At 34.6% G+C, this 20,362-nt stretch overlaps 2 protein-coding genes across 3 annotated transcripts; one reads left to right on the plus strand and one right to left on the minus strand.

The window, feature by feature from the left end:
* Positions 1 to 7,788: 7,788 nt before the first annotated feature.
* On the plus strand, positions 7,789 to 9,769 carry LOC116115764. Its single transcript, XM_031401900.1, has 4 exons — positions 7,789 to 8,145; positions 8,648 to 8,792; positions 9,333 to 9,403; positions 9,512 to 9,769. Exons 1-4 carry the CDS (start codon positions 7,939 to 7,941, stop codon positions 9,731 to 9,733), a joined length of 645 nt encoding a protein of 214 aa, XP_031257760.1. The 5' UTR covers positions 7,789 to 7,938; the 3' UTR covers positions 9,734 to 9,769.
* A 3,886-nt stretch (positions 9,770 to 13,655) lies between these two features.
* Positions 13,656 to 19,687, minus strand: LOC116115738 (adenylyl-sulfate kinase 3-like). 2 transcript variants are annotated; one of them, XM_031401876.1, is made up of 8 exons: positions 19,674 to 19,687; positions 19,135 to 19,393; positions 17,447 to 17,560; positions 15,656 to 15,805; positions 15,443 to 15,561; positions 15,220 to 15,304; positions 15,057 to 15,103; positions 13,656 to 14,230 (listed from the first exon to the last, which is right to left on the minus strand). In XM_031401876.1, exons 2-8 carry the CDS (start codon positions 19,355 to 19,357, stop codon positions 14,132 to 14,134), a joined length of 837 nt encoding a protein of 278 aa, XP_031257736.1. In that variant the 5' UTR covers positions 19,358 to 19,393; positions 19,674 to 19,687; the 3' UTR covers positions 13,656 to 14,131. The 2 variants fall into 2 exon arrangements, with proteins under 2 accessions (XP_031257736.1, XP_031257739.1); XM_031401879.1 differs by lacking the exons at positions 17,447 to 17,560; positions 19,674 to 19,687 and having other exon boundaries at positions 19,135 to 19,537.
* Between the last annotated feature and the right edge of the window lie 675 nt (positions 19,688 to 20,362).

The raw sequence follows: 20,362 nt of genomic DNA on the forward strand, positions 1-20,362 counted from the left end.
AAATACATTATAAAAACTTTAGGCATTCCAACCATTGTTTTAAAAACCGGACTGTTCCTTGACCCGGTCAAAAGGTCTATTTTCGGGTTGATTGGTATACAACAGACAGATCTTTGAATAACTTTTCAGTCCTTATAAGTTTTAAAACCCGCAAATACACTCCTAAAATTTACACATGAGTCCATATATATTTGAAATAACTTACAACTTTTATTATTAACAATTTTTTTCTCTCTCCCTATCACTTTCATCTTTCTCATTTTTTCTCTTTCTCCTCGTCACTTTCTTCTTTCTTCTATCCCTTTCCCCTTTTTCAATAACTTTTTTCTCTTTTCTCTTTCGTCTTCGTCTCCTTCCTCTATTCTTCTTCGTCTCCTCCTCTTTCTTCTAATCTTCTTCTCTTCTTTTTCTTCTTCCTTACCCTCCCCTTATTTCTTCTTCTTTACACAGTAGCTTTTAGAGTAAGTGAAGAAGAATAGAAGATGAAAATGGAAGATGCAATTTAGTCTTTGGAGATGAAAATGGTGTTGAAATGAAATGAAGGATGCTTGCTGGCTCAATAAAATGGAGAATAAAACATGCTGCAAATCTGGAATTAGGGATCAGATTAACCCAAAACAATGAACCATTTTAATCTCCAAACCAGTCAGACCAGCGGTTTTCACTGTTCAGCCAGCCTATTACCGGTCCAAAGCGAATTTATGTTATTTCCGGTTTTTATGTTAACTCGGATCAGAGTTAAGGCCGAGTCCCGGTCTAACCGGTCGGACCGACCGATCCAGTCTGGGTTTTAAAACAGAGATTCCAACTCCAATTCAACTTTATGGAAACTAAGAATTTCACATTACAAATTACAAAAATCTGTTGAAAAATCACAAAATCAACTTGAAAAGAATTTAAAGTACATATAATGTTTATATACGTAATGTTTATGTGATATTATGCTATCAATAAATAAAACTATTATTTACATGCTTCTTTTTCCTGGCTTAATGATCAAAACAAAGAGATTGTTGCTACTAACAACACGTACAGAAGAATTAAGTATTCAACGGCGTAATCTATACAAATTAACAAAGATGGTTATGGTTCCCGGTTCCAGTTCGTGACTACAAGAACCAAAATCGCATAGTATCTGTTCTAAATTTTGGGAACCGAAACCTACCCGTTGATGGTCGATATCAAGTAGGAATCGAAACCAAACCCCGGGTACCTGTTGGTTCCAGTTCTGATCGATTCTTTTGAACACCCCTACTTGTGGGTGTTGCTTTGTAAGCTAGGCTAGCTGTGGTGGTAGTTTGGAATAGGGTGGTTTGGTTAGCTGTGGTAGTGGTTTGGAATGACTAATGAGCGATGGTGGTTGTTTGGTCGGCTGTTGGTGCTGCTTTGTAAGGTGGGCCAACTATGGTGGTGGTTTGGAATGGGGTGGTTTGGCCGGTTGTGGTGGCGGTTTGGGATGGGGTGGTTTAGCTGATTGTGGTGGCAGTTTAGGATGGGGTGTGGACCTATAATGGTGGTTTGGAATGGGTGAATGGTAGTTTGGTAATATCACATCTTAGAACCCAACCATGACTGACGACATTCATCTAAGGGTGGAAATCTAGAATTTATGAAACCAGGGATACTAACCTTGGATTTCACTAAACCTTGGGTGAGAACATGCTGTTTACTCAAGAGTTGGTGATTAAATTTTGTTATGTGCTTCTGCTTTCTTTGTATCTTTTGAATGTTAACACTTTATGCTATATTGAATTCTCTATTTTTATTGGGTTTCAATTGTCAAAATTTCTTAAATAAGATACATTGTAATTTTACAATCTAAATTACGATTTATAGATGTTAGTAAATGCTAATCCTTAGTTTAGGGTTGAGATACTTCACTTAGTTTAGGGTTGAAGAAACTAGAGGGACAAAATGGTAATTTTAAATGTTTCAAATTTAAAAATCTCAACGATAACTTCGTTGTTTTAAAACATTATTTTAATAAAAAGAAACTAGAGGGACAAACTGGTAATTCACATTCCCATATATAGTTGAAGGCATATTGATAATTTCATATTTAAAGAGTGTGTATATAATTAATTGACTCTGTTGACATTGTACACAGAGGTGAAGAAATTTGCAAAGAGAGAAAATGGAAAGAACAGAATCAGAACAAGAATTATATTATTTTTTATGATATTACATAGATGCAGCAAACCATTATATAGAACTGAAGTTTAACAACACCCCTTATTTTAAGCAACTACTTCCTACATAAATGCTACTACTAACAACCAAGAACAACCATGCTAAACTATCTGAGATGCTCAAATATACTCTCTAACTGACAGAGCATTTAGGGCCTTATTGAATGGAACTATTAACCAATCTAAGCAATATCAGTAACATCTCCATTTATTGCTTAGTTGGTGCCAGCATTCTTTATTCCTAAGCTTGCTTTAAACTTGATAAACTTCTCCAGACTTAAGGATTTAGTGAAGATAACAACGATTTCATCATCTGTTGAAACATATACCATCTCTATCTCCTTGTTAAGAACTTTTCCCGTATGAAATGATAATGAATCTCTATATGCTTTGTACGAGCTGGAATATGTCGGATTGGCTACCAATATTATAGAGCTGATATTATCACTCTTGATTTGAACACTGTAGTCAACCTTTTCGCCCAAGTCTTTAAGTAGTTGAGTTAGCCAAATACTATCACAAGTGGCTAGCATTGCAGCTCTGTATTAAGCTTTAGTAAAAGACAATGCTACTATACGTTGTTTCTTACTTGCCCAAGATACAACTCCTGTACCCAAACTGAAGCAGAACCCAGATGTTGAGTGACATGTGGATGAATCTTTGACCCAATTTGCATCACAATAACCTAAAAGTTTGATTGAAATTCTGCATCTATAGAAAACTCTCTCATTGATTGTTGCCTTTACATATCTCAAGATACATTTGATAGCCTTCATATGAGGTTTCCTTGGACTTTGCATGAATTGACTCACAACTCCTACCACATATGCTAAATTTGGATGGGAAATCGTTAGGTAAATGAGACTACCAACAATCTCTCAGTAAATATGCAGTTCATGTATAAGTTCACCTTAATGTTTGGACAATTTGTGATTCACTTCTAGTGGTATTGGCATTGGATTGGAGTCCAATATCCCAAACGTCACTAGCAGATCTAGTGCAAATTTCTTCTGCATGATAAAATTTCCATGATCATCTCGTACTACTTCAATTCCAATGAAGAATTGAAGTTCTCCGAAGTCTTTTATCTCAAACCTTTGGAACAAATCAATCATTCTTTGTCCTTCTAACATCTTCATAATTACTCCCCAAAATAATGAGATCATCAACATATACAACATATATTGTTAATGATTCATGACAATTTCTTATAAACAAGCAAGAATCAACATGTGAAGCAGCGAACCCTAAGAGTAAAAAAATTCTCTAACTTTAGCAAACCAAGCTCTCGGAGCTTGTTTGAGCTCATACAATGCCTTTTTGAGTTTGCAAACATAATCTAGTTTTCCTTTATCTTCGAATCCTTCCACTTGATCCGTATAGATTTCTTTGTCAATTTCTCCATTCAAAAATGTGTTCTTTACGTCCATTTGATATAGTTTTCATCATTTTGTAGTTGCAATTGATATGATAACTCGAATGCTTGTGACCTTGGCTACGGGGCTGAAAGTCTCATCGTGGTCATTACCATAGGTTTGAGATAACCCTCTTGCCACCAATCAAGCTTTGTAGTGCTTAATTTCACCATTGGATTTACGCTTAATCTTGTAAATCCACTTGCAATTGATGGTCTTCTTTCCCTCATGCAATGGGACAAGATCCCACGTATCATTCTTAGTTAATGCTTCCATTTCCTCTTCCATAGCATGTCGCAATCTTGGATCATTTAATGCCTCTGCATAACTATTTGGCTCATATATGTGAGTTTATCACTTGCATCATATAAACATAATGAAGATTGGTGACATAATGATCAGTTAGCCTTTTTGAAGGATATTTTTCACGTGCTAAGTAGCGACATATTTCAGCAAGGACATTGATTGGAGTGGAAGAACTGGGGTTTTTTGGAGGATTTTGCGGGTCTGAATCAGATTTTTCTTCCTTATGATGTGGAATGAAGGGAAGTAAATTTTCTTGATTTCCTTGAGATTGGTAGTACCATTGTGATTCTTCATCAAGTTAAACATCCCTACTTTCATATATATGCTTGTTGAGAGAATCAAAGCATATATATGCTTTCCTTTCCAATGAGTAGCCAACGAAAACACATTTTATAGCTTTCTTGTCAAGTTTGTCTCTTCCTTCATCAATGCTCTTCACATACGCAATACAACTAAATATACGTAGATGTGTTAGATCTAGTGTCCTTTAGAATAGAAGCTAATAAGGAACTTCCATTTTAGCTCGAAGTGACATTCGATTGACCAAATACACAACAGTATTCATGGCTTCAGCCTAGTAGACCTTCGGCTAGTGTTTCTCATTAAGCATTGCTCTAGCAACTTCAACGATATGGCAATTCTTCCTTTCAGCTATATCGTTCTATTGAGGAGCTCTAACACGTGTTAGTTTCCTTTTTATGGCATTCTCTTTGAGAAAATCGCAAAACTTGTGATACAAACTCTCCACCATTGTCTGTCCGGAGATTCTTTTGTCTTCCTGTTAAGTTGATTCTCAACAAGAATCTTAAAGCTTTTAAAATGTTCGACTACCTCAGGTTTATGATGAAGAAAATATAGCCATGTATACCGCGAATATTCATCAATAAACGAAACAAAGTACTTCTTTCGACTATGCGACTCAACTAGGCTTGGTCCCCAAACATCACTATGGACAACTTGAAGAGGATAGTCTACTAAAACATTAGAGAGGACGAAGGGATGCCTTGTTGCCTTAGCGAATGCACATGCTTCACAAGTATATCTTTTGTAGTGTTGAATTAAGGGAATTCCAGTCCTAGTTAGTAAATTTGCGTATAAAACGCAAATTCCTGTATTCTATAAGTACAACCGAATTATACGCGAATTATATGCCTTAGCCGTATAATTCGCGTATAATTCGACCGTATTTTTAAAAATAAAATTTTGTTATTTACTAAGCCAAAACGACATCATTTTAGGTGAAATTTGATCAAAACGACGTCATTTTATGCTCAGTCTCTTTTTACCCAGAGCGATGTCAGTCTCTTTTTGGCGCCTCTCCTTCTGTTTTCTACGCATGCTTCCTCTCTCCTTCTGTTTTTGGCGCCCTCTTCTTTCTTTTTCTCTTTTTTTGTGCCCTCTTTCTCTCTTCTTCTCTTTTTTGGTGTCTCTACCTCTCTTCCTCTTCAGCTATTCGTCAACAAACACCACTCTTCGTCTTATCTTCTTCTTCTTCAACTTAAAGACAAATAAAATTGTTTGTTTTATTTAATAATTGATCGCTTATATAATATTTGTAATAATAAACTAAAATATTATAATTAAAAAAGATATAAATCATACACCTATAAGGAAAAATAAAGAATAATTAATTTAATGATCATAAAAAGTACTAAAATCAGGATTAATATTGTCGTATTTTTCAAAACGTATTATTGACAATATACCATATTAAACCCGTATATACCCGTACCATATTTTTCCCGTATCCGAATTTTAAGGTCGAATTTTTATAAACGTATTTTTTACTGTTTGCCATATTATTCCCGTAAAATTCCCGTACCATTTTTTTACCGTACCCGTATTTACTAACTATGATTCCAGTAACTGACTGCTTCTTTGACATAACTATGACATGTGCAAGATTGCAATGTCCTAACCTCTTGTGTCAAAGATGAGCAAGAGCAAAATTATTCTTGGATGTAGATGACTCTTCCGTTGTTAGAGCAAATAGTCTTCCCACTTTCTTGCCTTGAGCTACCAAATCACCAGTTTCTTGATTGAAAATTTCACAACTCATGTCACTGAAATGTACATCATAGCCTCGGTCTATGAGTTGTCCTACAGACATGAGATTCTTGCACAGTTTAGGAACATGAAGGAAATTAAACAACTTTTTCATATCTTCATTTGGCTCTGGTATTTCAACACGACCTCGTGCTTTGATTGCAAGAGTTGTGTGTCTCCGGTTGTGACCCCTGGGCTATTTGTCCATGGTTCTTTGGTAACAAAAAGATCATCCCTTGGAGTCATGTGATTTGAACATGCTGAATCAATATACCATAGATCTTCTGCACGATCTAATTTTTCCATAACACATAGAGCTTCTTCATTCCTATTGTCATCAGAGTTCTCCTCTAACTGTTCTGCATTATCTTATATTGCACTATAATTCCCTTCCTTATGCCAGCAATCCCTAGTACAGTGACATTTCTTGCCGTAGTTGTAACAGTTGAAGTTCCTTGAATAATTGCCTAATGATCGAGGTTGTCACATCCTTGAGCTTCCTTGATCATTGTTGTTAGATGGCAACCGATTGTTTCTAGAATCATCATCATGGGAATTTGTTCATAGTTGTCGCTGGTTCTGTTGCAACCTTGTTGATCCTTGAAATAATCCCTTTCCTCGAAATTTTCCATGAGCATCAGTAAATAAAGCTTCATTTGAAGTTTCATATCTTGTGGTTTTGCTCTCTAACTTGCTTCATTCAAGTAGCGTTTCTTCTTGTGGGAAGAGACTAATTGCCTCATTCATTGGAGGTTAATCTTTCTGAACCAACACTCTCATTGCATCAAATTCAATTCTGAATTTTTTTTATATGATGGCAACTCGAGTGTTGTTCTCCATCTTAACACCTATTCCTTCCAACTAAGCACAAAGATCTTTAACCTTGCGAGAAAATGCAGCAACAAAATCATTACCTTGTTTGCAAGCTCGCAATTTAGCCTCCAAAAATGCCTTTCGAGCTCCGCTTGCCTACTCTTGCACTGTGGCCAAACTATCCCAGGCTTCATTTGCAAAATCTAGCTCTCTCATTAGGAGAGCATGTTAGACCCACAAGAAATTTGAATTATGTGCAGCGCCTTGCTGTTATTCTTTTTTCATGCATTCGAGCCGACCTAATTTCCTGTGGACTAAGCTTCAGATCCATCAACAATGTCCTCGCAAGTAGCTCTTCATCCGTACTTTCCAATCAGCATAGTTCTTTTCTGTAAGAACTTCAAGTACAATTGCACTAGATGTTGCATTGTGAGACTCCAACTTTGCAACGTGAGAACACCTCTGAAAATTTTTATTTTCTCTCTCTCTTTTCAACAAACCGAGCTCTGATACCATATAAATAGAGGTGAAGAAATTTGCAGAGAGAGAAAATAGAAAGAACATAAACATAACAAGAATTATATTATTTATGATGATATTACATAGATGCAGCAAACCATCATATAAAACTGAAGTTTAACAACACCCCTTATTTTAAGCAACTACTTCCTACATAACTGCCACTACTAACAACTAAGAACAACCATGTTAAACTATCTGAGATGCTCCAATATACTCTCTAACCGACAAAGTATCTGGGGCCTTATTGAATGGAACTACTAACCAATCTAAGTAATATCAGTAACAGACATGACATAAAATAATAAAAAAACTATTAAGTCAAATAGTAAGAGGTATTTTCATCTTTACCATGGCTATATCATGTCAGCTAATGGATTTCACTAATAGATCTCGATGGTGGGAAAACAAACTTACCCCAAACCTTGGGTGGGAAATTGTCATTCTCCCATAAAATAATTCATGAATAAGGACTTGACCACCAAACACTATTCCTTGATTTTTATTTCGGCAACCTTTCGCGGGCTTAATGGGCCAAGCCCTTATCGTTCCTCTTAACAAATATTTGCATTTTGAATCGGGCACGGACGCTGTCGTATTTCACAGATTGAGAAGAAATTTGTCGAACAGGTGGTGGAAGCTAGCTATTGATGGGAAGTCCGAGCAGCAGTAGCAGTGGAGAAGAAGATGGGACGGCCGAGTGGAGGAAAGCCATTGAATCGGTTGTATCCACCACTACTTTTGGTTTCACCAATGGCTCAACCAAATCCATCACCCATTCGAATTCAAACACAGACTGTAGTTATGAAGAGGACCACCAACATAAACCCCAAAAACTCAAGCACTACCAAGTCAAGGTCATTTTGCATCATCTTCAATCTTATTTTTCATCATCTTCAATCTTATTTTTTCTCTCTTTAGAATTTTTTTGTTCTTTTAAAAGAATATATACATTAAAGCTGAAGGGCTCTCTTATATATTTGTACAAATAGTTCTCTTTTCTTCATAGTTTATATGTTGGTATTTTTAATAGTTCATGTGTTATCTTTCTTTTGCATTTGTGATATTGGCCTTTTTTATTTGTGCATGAATGGTAGTGGTTTATCTTTCTGATGAAGAGTTAACTTGAGTTGATAACTCATGGATACTGTTTTTTTAAAGAAAGAAATGGCTTGTTAGTGTTTCAACTAGGTGAGTATTCCAACATCTCAAATATATATATTAATAAGGTAGAAGTTGCATCAAATTGGAAGTCATCTTTATCTTTTTTTTTTTCTTACTTTTTTTCTTTCTTTCGCTCTTCCTTTTTTTTTTTTGTTATGTTACAGAGTCTGCATTAACTAATAAACTTCATGACAGGCACAAAAAGCTTTGGATGATATCTTAGAGAAGAATTTAGAGATAGTGAGAGATCCTGTTCATTTCCTGGAAAAAGATCAAGTGATCGATGGAGGAGTTCGATTATTTAAAAATTCTGCCCCTGGGATAGTATTTGATCATAAGGGTAAATCAATATTCTTCACATATTCTGATTGTGACTTAATGCAATTAAGATTACTTGGATTCTGCAACATGAAGAGCATCTATGTTGGCATGTTGATTTGGCAAAAAAAATTTAAAAAAAAAATGGTGATGCTGGGCTCCTTAGACTGGTTTACTTATTGATTGTTTTGCGCTACTCAAACTGCATTCTTAATTTTAAGCCACAGCTGTTAATCATTTGACTTACTCTTGAGTTCTTAAGTTCTGTGGCAAGTAGTTACTATTATATGGAACCAATTCAAGATGTAGATTTACGCGTTAAGCAAAGAGCAACATACTAAAGTGCAAAATCACTTTTGGAGTTTTGAGTGCTGATGCATTTGGGATACAACTTCAGTGGAGCTGAATTTGTGGCATTGCCTAAATTTATCGGACCTTGACCTTTTCGCTATGGGATTTTGATAGTTTGAAGTTTTCCCATTCTCTAATCTTGACCTTTTGATGCATTTCTTCATTTCTACAATTCACATATGTGAAGACTGAATGTTTTGTATGTCTCCAGATCAATTTAAGGGACCCTGTAAAAAACCTAACATCCTTCCAGGAAAAGAGATTGATATGAAATCAAAGAAGGTTTGCTCTCTTTCTCCATATATACAATATATTGTTTACTGTTGTCACTTCATGACACTTTGTTCTATTCATTTGTAGTCATATATGAATTGTCTAATCTGCTTGCAGTTCAAACGACAACTCCAAGCTGTTGTTGTGGATGGTGTGGATATATTGGCTGCAGCAAGAGATGCCAGCCAGAAATCATTAGCAAGACTAGAAGCTAAAGATGCAGCTGCAAAAGCAAAAGCAAAAAGAGAAGAGGAAAGAGTTGCTGAATTGAAACGTGTTAGAGGGGAGCGATGGCTTCCTTCTATTGCCAGAGAAATGCATGTAAAGTTTCGATGTTAAAAATAGTTGCTTTTAGTTCTGAACTTATATCCTATCTCATGTGTATCCAACCGAAAGCCCCTTTATGTTTGTGGACAGTTTACCCCATTCAACTTATTGTTTATTGCTCTTTCCTCTTTCTGTTTAGTTAAAAAGAAAAGGAGGGCAACGGCTATAGACAAGACAATGATTGAGAACGGTTCTAGGATTTATTCATGTATGATCTGACGATTGGAAGTCGGCCAATACTTCATTCTGACTTGCCGTTGCTCCTGCAAACATGCAAGTATTAGATAAAAAATTCTATGTATGGAAGCAACTTCTGAAAATGCAATATCAGATATCAAATTCTGTATGGAAGCAATTTCTGAAAAGGCTTTGGAAGGGGTTATTGCTAAGTTTTATGATCAAAGATCCAATCCTCAAGCTATTTTTTCTTTCTTGTGTGTGTTTATAGTCTTCATCAAACAGTATCCCAACAAACAAAAAATAAGGGCAGTATGATACTTGACTTTGCTTGTAAGTGTAATAATGGCACAAGCATTGGGCTATTCTTGAAAAAGGAGATTCCAGATTCATCAAATCCTAATGATGTATCAATGAAGTGAAATAATAAATTTGTAATAAAAGGAAAAGAAAAACAGTTTAGAAGGCAGCATAAATTGACACTTTATGAAAAATAATGACGCTCGCAGAGATATTATAATCTAAGATTTAAAAGGATTGCAATTGATCATAAATCATAACACTTACCAATGCTCTTTTCATCAATTGTTCATGACACTGCCACATGACATCGTGATCCCTCGGATATCCTTAACCAATTTCTAATTATTAATTGCTTTGGCAAAAATCTAATGGAATCTCCATCACATATCACATCTTTTATATTTTAAGTGGTAATATGCCTAACTGAATTATTATGGAAGCTTTTTGTTTCTGTATAAAATTAGTATATTTTTAATATTGAAAAATTCTCAACCATCCCAATAAGATTGTATTCGATAGTTGTCAAAAACATTATATCAATAAAAATACTTCATTACATAAATCATATGGTATACCAGTTTCAGGGGAAATTTGTTTTGTCTTCTATTTGTTGTGCAAGATTTCAAAGATGGCTACCATATCGCCAACTAAAATATTCTTCTAGATATATTTGATTTATGAATTGAATAGAGTTATTCTAAATACTGTTTTTGGATGACAAAATCAGTTAGTTGAACTATCTCTAGATAGTTTGACGATTCGTTTGGAATTCTTAGGTGTATTACTTTAAAGGTTCTGAATTCGAATCCTAACGAATAATAATAAGAGAAAACCATTAGAAGTTAATCTGACCGTTAACTTCAAAGTCTCGAAAGAATAGTTGAGACGCCAGCAAGTTGGCATTGGCACCCCCTGGATAACCCAAAAAAATAAAAAATTCCAGTAGTTGGTTTTTATCCCTTTCTGTGAAAAGTAGTAGTAAGTAAAACTCAACCCACCCATAAATTCTATACTCTTACAAGAAATTAGTATGTCACTTTTGAAAGCAACCGTAAACCTTTATGTGTCGTTTATCTTGTGCGAATAGTGATAGTTAAGTAGTTAACCAGTCCTTTCGAATTCTTGAAAACATATATGTGTATATGTATAGATGCGCTCGTGAGTGACATGACAATCAAATGTTAACATCTTTCAATCTTTTCACACCCCTTGAAAAAAATGGGAACCAACGCACAAGCAACCTTCTTCTCTTTTTATCTACAAATATCTATCTATCTGATAGGTGAATTACGAGCCCAGCTTTTGTTATGAAAAAGTAAAACATACAACACCTCAATTACCCTTTTGTTTTCTACTGCTGCCGGTCATTTAAAAGAGTGAAGAGAGAGATTTTCTGAGTTCATTTAATTAACAGTTTTCTCCTTGAAGGGAAGGTAAGTATGGCGCTGCTGCTGGGGAGTGTGGTGAACGGTCTGGGTTTGTTCTTTAGGACATTATGGGGTCTGCAAGAGCGGCGATTCTCTTCTACTTTCCGAGTTGTGAGCTCTGTGGCTGTCTCCATGACTATGGCGCTCGTGGTCTGCTTCATGTCCGTACATCAACACGGACGAAGTAGCCGAGGAGGAGAAATGGTTATTGCCTTCATTTGATCCGAATGTATGCCTTTCTTAATTACATTAAGCAGTTTCTTTTTCTTCTTCTTTTTAGATTTTCTTGTATGTAGATTCAGGACAGGATTATGTTATTTGGATAAACAATTCAGCGATCCCTTCTGCGCTGTCCTTGCCTGAGAAATATTACTTCTTTGTAAGGAAAGGAATGATCAGGATGGTGATTAAATGTCAACTGGGAAGGTTTCTTGATATTATAATGAATGGTATATTTGAAGTTGGTTTTGAGAAATCTGCTTACACTTTTTGGTATGTATATCGGCTGTGTGAACATTGTTTTTTTTCTGGAAGTTGGAAGACCTTTCCCTTCAAGATATTGTTCTTTTCCCTTGAAAATATTTTCTTAATCTTTAATGTAAATAAAATGTATTGTTTATAATAATTTTTTTTAGTGATTTTAACATCATTGATCTTTATATTATTAATGATGAATTGCATGAGAGTCTTGCCTAACGAGATGGAGCCATCAATTAATGGTTTTAATAATAATGGGTATATAATAAGTGGGAAGTAGGATAAGAATGATTCAATATTGTGGGTTCATCTATTTGGTTATACTGAACTTAGTTTGTTGAATACTCAAATCAAATGTCGATTAAAAGAAAATGATGTCATGAATTCAATATATGAGTCCACTTTTAATAGTTTCCATCTTTATTTGCTCTTTGTATCTGGTTGACAGCTAGAGTTAAACACAAATAGAAAAGGTAAGACTAATAAAGTAATGATCATTTTCATTTACACCCACATAAAATAATTTAGTGGGTGCACTGTACACATTTACCACTCATTTGTGATTGCACATTCAACTTACCCACTAATAATAATCTGACCTTCATTTTCTCCATGGAATTCTCAAATCAATGCTCTTTTATCATCCTTCAAATTACCTCTTTACATCACAAATATGATTGTCTTCCCTCTCTTGACCGAAAAAAATGTATAATATTGATTTAATATAGTTTTCAATAACCGATAAAGCAATGACTTCTTATGTTCAACTATGAAAACTACAACCGACCTAATAGTAAAAGAGTAAAAAAAATATTTCATGACCTTCTGAATTCGAGTTTCCCCAGACACTAATAAGGGTGACCATTGGGGTTCTTACCTGGTCGATAATTTCAAATCTCTAGGTGATTAGTTGAAGTACGCATAAACTAGTTCAAACATCCCTAGTGATCAAAAAAGAAAAAACTACAAAAACTTGAATGATCGAATCTTCAAGGCATTGAAGCTCACCTTAGATGCACAGAAAGAAGCTTTATTTTTCGGTAAATAAGGGATGTTGGGACTTCATCTATAAATGATGAATGCGAGTAAACAAAATCTTTCACCAATGTGGTATGGCAATAAACTTGGATGCAAATGGGGAGCTCTTTACTCTTTTTTTGGGAATTAGTGAGAGACATGTGGGCCCGAGCACATGCCATTTGTTTATGGGCAATTCAAGGACAATTTCTTTTCCCTCCCTGGTTGGCATACAGCATAGATCCTAAATTTCAGAAACTATGATCAGCACTTCACTCGATGTCAAATTTCAAATGTTAAAATTAACAGTCAAAGGGCATTTATGTCTTCTCTCCATCCTATATAATTTCAAAGAAAACTAAAAAACTCTAACCTTCCTTAAAAAATTGTATACAAAAACTTTAAAAAAAAAAATACCATGGGCAGCCATGGCTGCCACTTGACCCACAAACGCTAAATACAATGGAAAAAAAAAAAAAAAAATAGAAAAGATCATCAAAAGCACAAGCACCATATCCCCATTTAAACAAATATGAAATGAAAGCTCTTGATTATTGAATTAATCGGGCTTTACATAATATTGATAGCAACAATTTTCTATTCCTGAACAAGAAACACCAAAATGGAAGGATTTGACCGTTTGGGCCAATTCCTGCTGAGTCCACGTAGTGTCAATGTACAAGCACTAGTATTCTGATAAAGCTATACAAATCCAAAGGCTGCTTTATGTACAAGCATTGAGTGCAAACCTGTGACGTGAGACAAATCTTATACTGGAATGGATATCACACGGCTAAGTGACACAAATTTATTACCTATCCCGTGGATCATCCTTATTAATTGGAGGCTGAATTACAAAATACACTTTTGCAGCTTTAAGGAGACATAAATGGTTGAGCTACAAATGCAGGTACGATTTCGTTACTGTAGGAAAGAATCAATTTCTATCATCTCAGGCTTCCATCGAATCATGTTACAAACTTACAGTTACTGATACCTTTTCAGCAAATTAGGCTTGAAGGTAACCTTTCTCATCCAAGTAAGCTATCACAGTTTCAGCCATTTCACATGGAGAAGCACAGTTGTCTTCCTTCTGTCGTAGTACTATCTGCAAATTGATAACGCTTTAATGTCAATTACTTGACTATGAGAAAAGGAAGGCATGACTGGTAGAAGTAGGAGTAATTTATTATAATAACACTAGGCTGAAAAGGTGCTTCAGATTTTGCCTAGATGAATGAAAGGTAGCCAACATCAGACACTTCTAACATGATCAAACTATTCCAAACAAGATAAACAAAATCGTTCATCGACTTTTACGCAAAAGATTCTTGCAGCTTCTTCAATACTTAATTGTTGTAAATGACTAAATGAATTGTGACTGTTAGATCATAGCAGATTCATTCTGTTCATAGGTACATGCCAGCATGGTGCAATATTAAGTCACTATAAATATGGATGATTCCCTCTAAAGTTATTCATATTATTGTTTTGTTACTGGGTTCATACCTAATGCTTATAAAATTAGTTTAAACTCTTCAAGGGAGGCTTCACTGTAATTTGCGAGGATGCTTTTTGTAAAATATGTAAAATTGTACCGTCTAAGTTCTTCTAAACAATATTTGTGAGAACTTTGAGCAGATTTAGTTATTGACAAGAAAATTAAGAATAATACTTCTCAGGGATTTTAGTGTTTATATTTAGAGAGGTGTGCAAAAGTATTGAAACCTAGTGTTGTTTTTAAACTTAAATGATGAATCTTAGACTAGAGTTCTTGATTAGTCTATTTTAATAATCACGTCTCACGGATGTAAATAAATGAGCAAACCACATCAATTCTAGTATTATTGTGCGTGATTGTTTTTATTAAATTTTTCTTGTTAATTGATTGCAGCTAACCAATTAATTTAGCATAGATTTTTCTTAACACAAACCTCACAGTTCAATGGCGGTTCATATGGATCATCAATCCCAGTAAAACCTATAAATTGCAAAACAATTACATCATCACTGATTTTACAGTTGAGAACCAATACAACTCAAAAGAAGATGAGCAATGTAAATAATTCCTCAATTCATATACAAATTAGAAGGTACCTTTGATCTTCCCAGCTCGTGCAAGCTTGTAAAGGCCCTTGGGGTCTCTCGACTCACACAGTTGGAGTGGGACGTCCAAGAACACCTATCAAATGAAGAGATTGTGAATCGTTCAATAAGAAAAGGTGCATCTTTTCTTTATCTCAATATCCATTTACTACCTGCCAGTGCAAAGCATAAATTAACCCAATGCCATAAAATTTAAGATTACAGTATCACATACCTCAACAAATTCTCCTTCTGGTAATAGTGCACGACAGGTATCTCGATCTTTTCTGTAAGGAGAGATCAAACTGGCAATGCAAATAACACCAGCATCTGCAAAGAGTTTTGCTACCTCCCCTGAAATATTACAATACAAAATAACATACTGTAAGAAAAGAATAAAGAAAACAAATATAAGGACAATAATGTAAGAAATGAACAGTAACATTACCAATCCTTCGTATATTTTCAATACGATCTTCTGCTTTAAAACTAAGGTCACGGTTCAGTCCATGCCGACAGTTGTCACCATCAAGAATGTAGGTTAGCTTTCCTCTAGAGTGCAAGCCACGACTCAGAGCACATGCCAAAGTGCTTTTTCCTGAAATCCGCATTCAAGATATTTGAGAGAGAGCAATATATGAAATTAAGATGAATAAACATCAAAGGAAGTTGCAACAATAAAGTTGAAGCAAAGGGATGGGAAGAAGAAGATTTTATCTTGGTAACTAAGAGTGTGATGCCATTCCATATTTAACTTCCATCTTTCATTGGTTACCGGTAAAGATTACATCACAGAACTGAGTAAGAAAACAAAAGAAATAATCTCAAAATGACAAGGAGTATATTTATCATTAATTTGCATGATAAAGGTGATAACAGCGTAGGAATGGGACACAGGGCTGAAATACTCGATTAGGCCATTCAACATATTAATCTAGTTTCATGAATGCCACAAAAGAGTAAAAATGAATGAACTATGCTTGACCAAGAAACCTTGATCTGAGTACAAGGAAGACAAGCTTAAATGGCTGAATAAATACAGCTCAGGCCAACTAACTTGCAAAGCCAACCACTTTACTGAAGAACTGAATTAAAACAAAACTCTAGTTTACTTTGCATACTCTAACTAAACAGAACACAAACTCAATATAACATTAATAAAGAAATTTCATTCATCCATCTTATGTTTCATTCAGACTGACTTTTTCTTAATGTTATGTTCGATGACTAAAAGAACTGATCCATTACCTTAGTTTAGTTAATGGAGGAGGCTGATTTGTATGCATATTGAACATATAACTCATAAACAATTCTTTGAGCATGAATAAAATTTGAGTTTGACTATAATGGCATACAATTTAAAACTCTCTGTTTTCGATAAGAAGCTAACAGAAAAGCATATAAAACTTCTTATTCAGCATTGTGAGAAATCTAACCATATGAATTTGATAGGATCAGTTAATCATTTCTCATTAAATACCCTAAGACTTTCATGAGGATCGTCTTTTAATTTTTCAGAAGTTATCCACTTCCTTTTTCACGATCTGCTGCAAACAATTACAAATAACACCTTAACAAGCATCTGAATATTTCGTAAGCATGATCAATCTGCAGTTAATGTTTTTCTAGGATACTTGCTCAAAAATGCATCTTATAAAAAATATAACAGATGAATATTCATCGTTAGTTGAAAACTTAGCATATGAATGATCATGAATTCTGCCACTGCCAGAGGCATGGCAAGTGAAGCTGATATGCATGGTTATTCAGTTACAACTCTCTCCAAGTTGCTAAAGAAAAACAACACAACACCAATATACATATAAAAATTGATTTACAAAAGAAAATAATAAGACCAAAGAAATAAAACTAATGTCAAGTGAGGAAATTTCTTAAAGAATTCCCATTGTTCATATCAAGAAGCAAGATCTGGATCATCATAAATGCAAAATTGACTAATCCAATACTAACGGTAAATCATTTTTACACAATCAAATTCTTCAGAGTATCAAGAAACTTCTTAACATAGTTTTCTGGAGAAAGTCCTCTTTATTATAGAACTTCAGATTGAAAAGAATGAGATAAAAATGTAATCATGAGAATAATCAATGCATCATATGTATCTATTGAGGCTAAAGAGCCAAAATAAAGAATTATTTCTAGCGTCCAGTAGGACCAGTACAAATGCCAACAATTAATTCATACACATAAAACATAATGGAAGTAACATCTAACAAACCTGAACCACTAAGACCAGTAATCCATATGACACAGCCCTTCTGCTGAAGTAACTCTTGCCTATCAATTTTATCCACCGAACTTTTGTGCCACAAGATGTTTGTCGACTTTCCAACTGTAGATATATGTTTTAGACTGTTACCTAGTTAGATATAATTAAAGTTGGAACTCTAAATAGGCACATGAGGGCAAAAATTACATATTGCTGAACCAGAATTTACAACCATGGTTTACAAAGAATATCTTTTTCATATAAATAGTAATTAACATTTATGCAAGTCTGTGAATTGTAAAAGCTAAAAATACAAGACACATTTCATCAAAGATATTGGTTACATTTACATTTTCAATCAATTATCAAGAAAAATAAGCAATTTAACAGCAAAATATCCAGATACAGCTTATAAAACCAAAAAATCCAATGCAAAACAGTCCCGACAGCTATCCTGAGGCACATAATTGCTCAAAAACATTTCTACACATACCACTTTAATATGTATATTTTTGCAGGTTCTAGAAGTATAAACCTTTAATTTGAAATCCCTAATTATATTAGCATACTCCTCCTCTAAATGCAGAGGTTGCATAAATGTCACAAGAGTTAATTCAAGAATTAACTGAAGTGCCCTCTTCTAGCTTTATTTCAACAATAATTCAAAGGACAAAACAAAGTATATCTTCCTACAACACGGGTGCTTCTCTTAAATATAGGACACAACGATAACAAAATATACAGCCCTAAGAGCACACGATACTGTGAATCCCATCTAGCAAGCGAAAAAAATAATTCCATGTTGCTAGTACTTCACAGTTGTTATAATTGACTGATTGAATGGGAAGCATATGCACATGATTCCTTAAGAATGCTTTGCAGGAATAAAAATGATGTTGACTGTTCTATAAGACTATGTTGGCCTATATCTTTGCGACTGTCAAATGACTGATGAGACTACATTAATCCGTCTGCGGCGAACTTTAAAAAGTTGCTATAAAATTACAATTCAAATAGTATCGATAAAATAATTTTGAATAATAATATGGAAAAAAAAAAACGTTATAATACATAAAAATATATATAATATTTAATAATTATTCAAACAAAAATAAAATTATTTAAATAAATAATTCATTATAGTTGGATAACGAATCAAAAGTCAAAACAGTTGGGCCGGACTACATGTATAGTCCATTCCTATTTACTCTTTACCAATTATTCAGTCAAGCCCAATGCTGCCTAAATAACCGTCAAATAAATGGTCCAAAAGCAGGCTATTAGTATTCCTTTTACAGGGTCAAATGAAATGACTTGCCAGATGCAGTCTTACAGGATTACAAAAGTTACTGTCAACAACCATTCCAACAAAATATCCTCTACCCCACCAAGTGCCAACCTAATCTCCTACCACTAAAATCCAAATAATTAAGAAAACACAAGCCACAGAGTTTAAAATCATTCAAGTAGAAATTCCGAGTATTTATTTTGCTTCTTAAGAATCTTAACAAAATAACTGCATTAATGATCTGGTCTTAAATTTCGTCAATCGTCACGCAACCATCACCGAAGCCAGTCAACATCCACGACATTAAAAGATAAACATATATTCCTCATTTTAATTGCATCCAACACTGAAAACAAAAAAGAAAAAAATAATAAAGAAATTAAAAAGAAAAAAAAACTGAAAGCAGCACCAGATGTGGCCGTGGATTCATTGATCACCGACGCCGTTGACTCCTCCGTTGCCTTGACCGGCTTCAAAGACCATGACCCCGCTCTAACACCACGAACACGATCAAACCTAGTAGCCTTAACAAACCCTAACTTCTTCGACGCCGGTCCAGACACAAGGTCCGCCGGCCAAGGTCCACCAATCGACGGCCGAGCTCGCACTCCTTGAACCGCAGCGATATCCATAGACTCTATTTACGTACGGAAGCGACGAGACCACGCCTATTACAAAAGATTCAATAGAAAGATGAGAAAATTTAGAGAGTAGAAAATCAGCATAATGTGGGCGCCTTTGGTGGAGAAAGTGAGAAGTTCATTCATTCTGTTAAAAATGGAACGGTTGAATACTTGAATGTGTTAACAAACTAAAAGTCAAGTTTAAATAATTAAACAACTTAACAGAAAGAAAGAAAAACATTAATGGAAGAGATTTATTTCCCAAAAATCATGGTCAAATGAAAATTATCAGAAGTGCTTTTAAGAAAAGTATTTGGGAGGTCACCTGTGGTCTGTGGAAGGAATGATTTTTATTCTGTGTACAGAAAAGTAGGTAGATTTGAGAAGATGAAGTTGTGCTGGGTGGTGTTTGGAATTGGCCGGAAGCTGAGTATGAGAGAGGAAGGTTTTACTTCATGATTGAATGGACAAGCAGAGCGGGGATGATTTTTCTATATGGAAGTGGTTGTCAAGTCGAGTGGTGACGTGGAGGCAGTTGTTGATCCACAACTATAAGTGCGTGATGGGTCCGCGAGATGAGAAGCGTCTTCAATTATTAATTATTGAATGCATTACTCCCTTGTCGTGATGATTTTTATCAGATTCTAACAACAAACTTTAACATTAAATTATTAAATTTTTTATTTCTTATAATTCAGTAATTAAAAATTTTATAAGTTCATGTAAAAAATAATTATTTGTGTTTATGCATGATTTTAATACTAACGATCTTGCACGTGCAAAGTGTTAAAAAAGTCTTACAAATTAAATGTGATAATTTAAGGATTTTGTTAAAGGTCACAGTAGCATATAAAGACTTAAAAATAAAGGAGACAATGAGAATTTTTATAATGGTTTGGATGCTTAAACGATTCATACATCCATTATTTTCTTTTATATGAATGTTCTTAGTAATTAACTAGTTTACAAGAGGTTGCGAACAACGAACTGAATTACAAGTGTTTGGTATTCAAA

The sequence above is a fragment of the Pistacia vera genome, unplaced genomic scaffold, assembly GCF_008641045.1.
Source record: "Pistacia vera cultivar Batoury unplaced genomic scaffold, PisVer_v2 Contig1223, whole genome shotgun sequence".
NCBI lineage: Eukaryota > Viridiplantae > Streptophyta > Magnoliopsida > Sapindales > Anacardiaceae > Pistacia > Pistacia vera.

What these genes read in the sequence shown, in the direction of transcription:
- LOC116115764 (XM_031401900.1), top strand. Translation starts at nt 7,939, where the DNA reads ATGGGAAGTCCGAGCAGCAGTAGCAGTGGAGAAGAAGATGGGACGGCC. An exon ending in GATAGTATTTGATCATAAGG is followed by an intron (nt 8,793 to 9,332) that starts GTAAATCAATAT and finishes GTATGTCTCCAG; the next exon opens with ATCAATTTAAGGGACCCTGT. An exon ending in TTGATATGAAATCAAAGAAG is followed by an intron (nt 9,404 to 9,511) that starts GTTTGCTCTCTT and finishes ATCTGCTTGCAG; the next exon opens with TTCAAACGACAACTCCAAGC.
- LOC116115738 (XM_031401876.1), bottom strand. Translation starts at nt 19,357, where the DNA reads ATGGATATCGCTGCGGTTCAAGGAGTGCGAGCTCGGCCGTCGATTGGT. An exon ending in TGAATCCACGGCCACATCTG is followed by an intron (nt 17,561 to 19,134) that starts GTGCTGCTTTCA and finishes ATATATCTACAG; the next exon opens with TTGGAAAGTCGACAAACATC. An exon ending in ACGAGCTGGGAAGATCAAAG is followed by an intron (nt 15,104 to 15,219) that starts GTACCTTCTAAT and finishes TGCAATTTATAG; the next exon opens with GTTTTACTGGGATTGATGAT.